This window comes from Acanthisitta chloris, unplaced genomic scaffold (assembly GCF_000695815.1).
Source record: "Acanthisitta chloris isolate BGI_N310 unplaced genomic scaffold, ASM69581v1 scaffold40726, whole genome shotgun sequence".
NCBI lineage: Eukaryota > Metazoa > Chordata > Aves > Passeriformes > Acanthisittidae > Acanthisitta > Acanthisitta chloris.
The window spans coordinates 1-5,647 of NW_008680625.1; the positions used below are offsets into that span (position 1 = coordinate 1).

General features: G+C 46.4%; 1 protein-coding gene across 1 annotated transcript; it reads left to right on the plus strand.

Moving 5' to 3' along the window:
* The first annotated feature begins 6 nt into the window (after nt 1-6).
* LOC103805117 (ubiquitin) lies at nt 7-596 on the plus strand. The gene has a single exon (XM_009077751.1). The coding sequence runs from the start codon at nt 53-55 to the stop codon at nt 284-286; it is 234 nt and encodes a 77-aa protein (XP_009075999.1). The 5' UTR covers nt 7-52; the 3' UTR covers nt 287-596.
* The last annotated feature ends 5,051 nt before the right edge of the window (nt 597-5,647 follow it).

A 5,647-nucleotide genomic window follows, 5' to 3' on the forward strand; every position in this document is an offset into this window, starting at 1 on the left:
CAACATCCAGAAGGAGTCAACTCTGCACCTCGTGCTGCGCCTCAGGGGAGGGATGCAGATCTTCGTGAAGACCCTGACTGGCAAGACCATCACCCTGGAAGTTGAGCCCAGTGATACCATTGAGAACGTGAAGGCCAAGATCCAGGACAAGGAAGGTATTCCCCCTGACCAGCAGAGGCTGATCTTCGCTGGGAAGCAGCTGGAGGATGGGCGCACCCTGTCTGACTACAACATCCAGAAGGAATCCACCCTGCACCTCGTGCTGCGCCTCAGGGGTGGCTATTAAAGTTGTTGTGTATCTTGCTTGGCAATGCCATTGCCTGTGGTTCCTGTGTTTGCACTGTAGTTCTTTTAATGTCTTAATTTTAAGTTAAATGCAAGGGTAATGCAAGCTTGAGTAACTGCTGAACAACTGTCTGTTGAAATGCTAATAAAGTTTTCTGTTGCACATGACAACTTGTCTGTCTCAGTTCAAGTGAGTAAAAGTGGTGTAGTCAGTGAAGTGCTTTGGCCTTCTCCCATAGCAGTTTAAGTCTCTCTGCATGTATAATGAGGACCAGCCTTGTGGTTAAAATGGATCTGGATTAAAATTTTAATTTAAGCATTAGTACCATGTTGTTTCTTCTTCTAGAGTTTAACAAAGCTATTTCCAGGAGGGATATGGTCTTTAAAGGCCCAGAAAGCCACAGTGAGCAAAGGGTTGTAGTGGTCAGTGCACTGGGGTGGGTGTTAGTCCTGTGCAGTGGGTGTGAAGGGTTCAGTGCCTGATGCTACCAGGAACTGAGTTACTGTGCTAGCTGAGCAAACAGGAGTGGCTTGGGGTGGGTTTTGACATGGAAAACTGGCAGTGACATGACAGCAGTACAGCTGCCTGGTTGCAGTGAGGGTTTACATGATCATTCAGTGCCCAAAGGGAGGGAGTTCCCACTAAAGCTCGGGTTGTCCCTTTGGTGGTGTTTCTTTTTAATGGGGTGGGTTCAGGAAAACCACCCAGATGTGCTGTGGTTGGGCTGGTTTAGTCCATGGCACTGAGGGGTGTGTAATCATCCTGTGCCTTCCACAGAGACTCACCTGGGCCCTGGGGGTGGTGGATTTTGATAGCTGCTCACTGCAGTGGGAGGCTTTGCCACTGAGTGCACAGTGACTCTGCTGCCCTTTTTACTGACAACTGTGCACTGTGCTGGTTGACTTTTTGTTCACTAGTGCTGCTGAGGAAGTTTGTTCCTCTTGAGTTTCAGCTTTTGGTGCAACATCACTGAGCAACAGCTCAGACCTGACTTAGGCAACCACAGCTTGTGTGACACTGTGTGTGCCCATGTGCTGCTTTCCCCATCCTTGCAGGGAGATTTCCTTAGGTGAGGCTTGTGCTGGGAGTTAACTGCACTTCACACAGGCCAAGAAGTTACTGTTCTCATAGAAAATCACATGTTTGTGGCTCAGTTCAATGTGGTTTGATGGTTATAGCTCTGATTGGTTTCTGGGGTTTTGAGATACTTTTTAGCAGCTAGGTTTGCTTCCTTGTCTGCTCTGAAGTTCTTTAACCATTTGCTGTCTCTATTATAAGAGATACTTCCCTTAGTTCATTTGAATTTTCCTGCAATTTGCCTTTATTTGATTTTATGCCTCTTCCAATGCAGCCACCTCAGCAGGTTGCCCACAGAGGTGGTGGAGGCTCCTTCCTAGGGGAGATGTTCAAAGGCCATGGAGAAGAACCATGGAAATGGTTCTGGGCAATCACCTCTGGGTGGTCCTGGTTGAGCAGGGGAGCTGGACAAGGTGATTTCCAGAGATCCCTTCCAACCATCTCCTGTCATTTGAGCAGAGTGTCTAGCTCTGTGCTGTGTTCAGTCCTGTGTGATGTCCCTGAGCAGTTCACAGTCCAGAGATAACATTCCTTACCACTTTCTGCTGCTGATTGGCCCCATGGTAAAACTGGCTGCTTTGCCTTTGGCTTGTACTGGATGTCCTTCCTCAAGTTCACCTAAAAATGGAGCTGGGCTGTCTGGTAAGAGCTGCAAACACTGGCCAGGTAATGAGGGCTGCAGGTATGATATTTTAGCTACAAACCTACACCTGGCAGCTCTGTTCCCAGAGTCACTGCAGCAGAGCTGCTCCAGTGTGGTGTGCCCAGGCCCACCAGGCAGTGTTTGCTGCAGGTGGTTTTGTGCAGAGCTGTCTCTGGGGTTGCCCTGCAGGAACAGGGACCCTGAGGAGGTGACCAGAGGGGTCTGCAAAGCCTCCAGTGCTCCCTCTGCTTTTATCCAGCCTGAGCCAAACTGATGCTGAGCCACAGCCTCTGCTGGTACCTGGAGTGTTCCCACGTGGGGATGGTCCATCAGCAGAGCCATGTGGAGTCTGTTTTGGGCTGGTGTCACACCTGAGGTAAAGAGCAGTGGGAAAAGGGGAGAATGTCAGGCATTTGTGGTTGTGGGGAACAGCTCAGACCTGACTTAGGCAACCACAGCTTGTGTGACACTGTGTTCATGTGCTGCTTTCCCCGTCCCTGGAGGGAGATTTCCTTAGGTGAGGCTTGTGCTGGGAGTTAACTGCATTTGCCTTACTAGGAAGACCCAGACAGCACATCCCTAGAGGCAGAGCAGGGAATCCTCAGGGGCTGTGGTGGTGCAGCAGTTCTGGGTGAGGTGTGGGGGCAATCTGTGCTGGAATTCTGCATCCTTGGGGAGCTGTGTTCCCCTCAGCTGACTGAGGGATGGCAGCCACGAGCTGGGAGAGATGTCTGCAGGGATTTCTTCATTAGTGAACAAAAATCCTTGCCATTCGTTGTGAATTAGGGGAATTTATATACGTTATAAAGAAATGCAAATATGACTTTGCATAACACATTGTTTACATGGAAGTTATTCACAAAGGACAGAGATCAGGCAATACAAATGATTTGGGTTGATACACTTTTATTCTTACAGTGTGGTGGCACCTCAAAAATCTGCTTCAAGCCAATTATTCATAACTAAAACAAGACTTTAATAGGCTTGGCCAGAATCTATGTGCTCTTAGAATAATCCTAATGCTCCCATGGTGACTACAGATTCTGATTGTATCTTGTAGCCCTGCTGCCAGCTGAGCTTTGGGACTGGCCTTTGGCTTTTTTCTTGTTGCTTCAGTTAGTTTCTACTCTGATTTCTCTTTAAAAAACCCAACAACAAACAAAAAGCAAACCCACAAACAAAACCAGCCAAGGTTTCAGGGGGTTTGTCTTCTGTAAAAAGACAAATAACCCATTTTACTGACTTTTGGATGCTTTTGGTGGTGTGCTCTGGTAGCAGCTGCCCCAAAACGTAATCCTATAGGGAAAGGGAGGGTTAAGGCAGAAGAATATTGGGAATAAATCCCTCAGTATTTTCCAGCCTTGCTCACAGTTCCAAAGGCTGTGCTCCAAGATCCTTGGCTGCAGAGTTTTATGTGTATCATCCAAACCAGCCTCGTGTGGAACTTGAGTTTTAAAATCAGGCAAGTTTCTGTTAACCATTTCAATATACAGAAAGTGGGTGGTTACAATTCTCCCAGGTCTGTCTGTGCTTCCGAGTGATTTTTTTGGCATTTCCCATCGAGGCTGTCCAAGGCAGCAGGATCAGGTTTGCTCGGTGGCCGCAGGATGTCACTGTTCCTCCACAAACCTCTTGTTTTCCACCATCACCGTTGGATCTCCTGTTTTGCTGCTGTTTGATTGTCAGCAGAGCATTCCTACAGGCTGTGATCCTACAGAAAGGGATACATCAAGTAGAAAGATGCTTCCATTTTAGGAATAAGCTGGATGGTTCCTTCAAAGGCCTGAGAAGAATATAGATTGGAGCCTTTAGATGTTTTGATGTGGGACTAGCAGTGCCAGAAATACTGCCACGCAGATTAATTGAGTCTCCAGGGCTATCAGACAAGTTGTGACAGAAGATTATGTAAGAGTATTTATGTTTTAGATTGGGCACTGGTTGGTGTCTCTAGGGGTACAGGATTCCATCTGTGGAACTAAGTGATGAAGCTGCTAAAATCCATCACTTCAGCATGGCTTTTACACAGCAGTTGCATGGAAAAAAATACCAGCCAGGCCTTGCAAAAAACATGATATTTTCCCACGTGTGAAAGTATACCTGCAAAAGAAAGAGCTTTTTCTTAACTGTGTGGCTTTTTCCTTTTTCTACCTGTTGTAGGTCAGAGAACTTTAATGGTGTTTATCCTTACAGGTTTCTCCCCTCCTGTGGAGATGATCTTGAGCTGCTACACCCGAGCATGGCCACAGATCTATCCTGTGACAGAGTTAGACACATGTAAGCAACTTTGAACCTCTGTTCACAGCATACAGAACACTTGCTATTAATCATAGTATGTTTTTCAGTATTTGGTAAAAATAGGCACTTGGATGAACAGAATATTTTAGGAAATGTGTTTGTTTCCATGTTTTTCCTCATGCTTCCTTTTGCCTTCTGTTTAAACAGGTTCCAGTCATTGCATTTCCTGTCCTGATTTACTTGTGCTTCTTTATATTTTTTTATGAATTTACTTGATACTGTTATTAAATGAAGACTATTTGACTTCAAATTTCACTTAGTTAGGAGTTTGATTTCTGTCTTCCCAGATTTAAGGCTTCCACAGGACATGTCTCTCCTGTCAGGAGAAGCTCAGCACCATCAGGCACATTTTCATCAGTAAAGGAAGTACTGAGCAATTGTGAGGTTCCTTCTTGCTCCCCCCCAGAAAAGCCTCAAAAGACAAGAGGATCACATACTGCTCTTGAAAACTGAGGCTGGCAGACAGGTGAAATTCAGTTGCTGCTTTGATTCTCCCTACACTCTGCCTTGGGTAGCGTCAGGCTGGGTCTAACAGCTCTCAGCATTCGAAGTGCTGGTTGAGCATCACAACCAGCTCAGCAGGGCAGTGCCACAATCCCATCCCTGACCTCAGACGCTGCTGAGCACACGTTGGGGCAGATCTTGTCATTTCTTTCTGCCTTGCTTCTCCCTCCTCTGAAATGGGAGTGTTTACCCTCGGTGTGTGCACATACCAGTGTCTGTGTTCCCCAGCAGCTCTGTGTTTCTGTTCTGCTGTGGTGACCTCTCAGCTGGCAGGGATTCCTTTCCCAGCGAGCTGCACATTCTCCTTCCTCCCTGTAAGCTATTCAAACCAGATGTGCAGCAAGAACTGTTATGGTGCACTTTTTGTGGGCTGATTTCATTCCCTGGCTACAATGGTAAGCTGCTTCCCATGAGAGCTGGGGGAGAAGCCCAAGACGATTTAAACCCCTAAGTCTGAGCTAAACTCCTGGGCCTGAATCTCTGTTGATATCACAGTAAATCAAGTGTAGCACAACTACAGCAAACTGAACTAAATCAGTATTGAGTGAGGGATAGGACTGATGAGATCTGGTCTGGCATTTATCTCCATATGTTTGTTCTTTTAGGCTGTTCTAGTGGGTCTTAATAAATCATTAAGAAATCATCATGGCAAGAAAAAGCAGCTTTGCCTCATTCCTGGTTCAGCTGCATTTTCAAAAACACAGGAATCTGAGAAACAAGCTTGTAATCTCAAGCAAAAGCATGAAGAGGAAAAGGCACCGTGCCATTTAATGGGTGTATTTATAGGAAGGTCATCTCACAGCCTGCATCTGACTCAAAGGAGAAGCCATCTGGGAATGTTT

Excerpts from the sequence above, each read along its gene's own strand:
- LOC103805117 (XM_009077751.1), top strand. The coding sequence starts at position 53 with ATGCAGATCTTCGTGAAGACCCTGACTGGCAAGACCATCACCCTGGAA.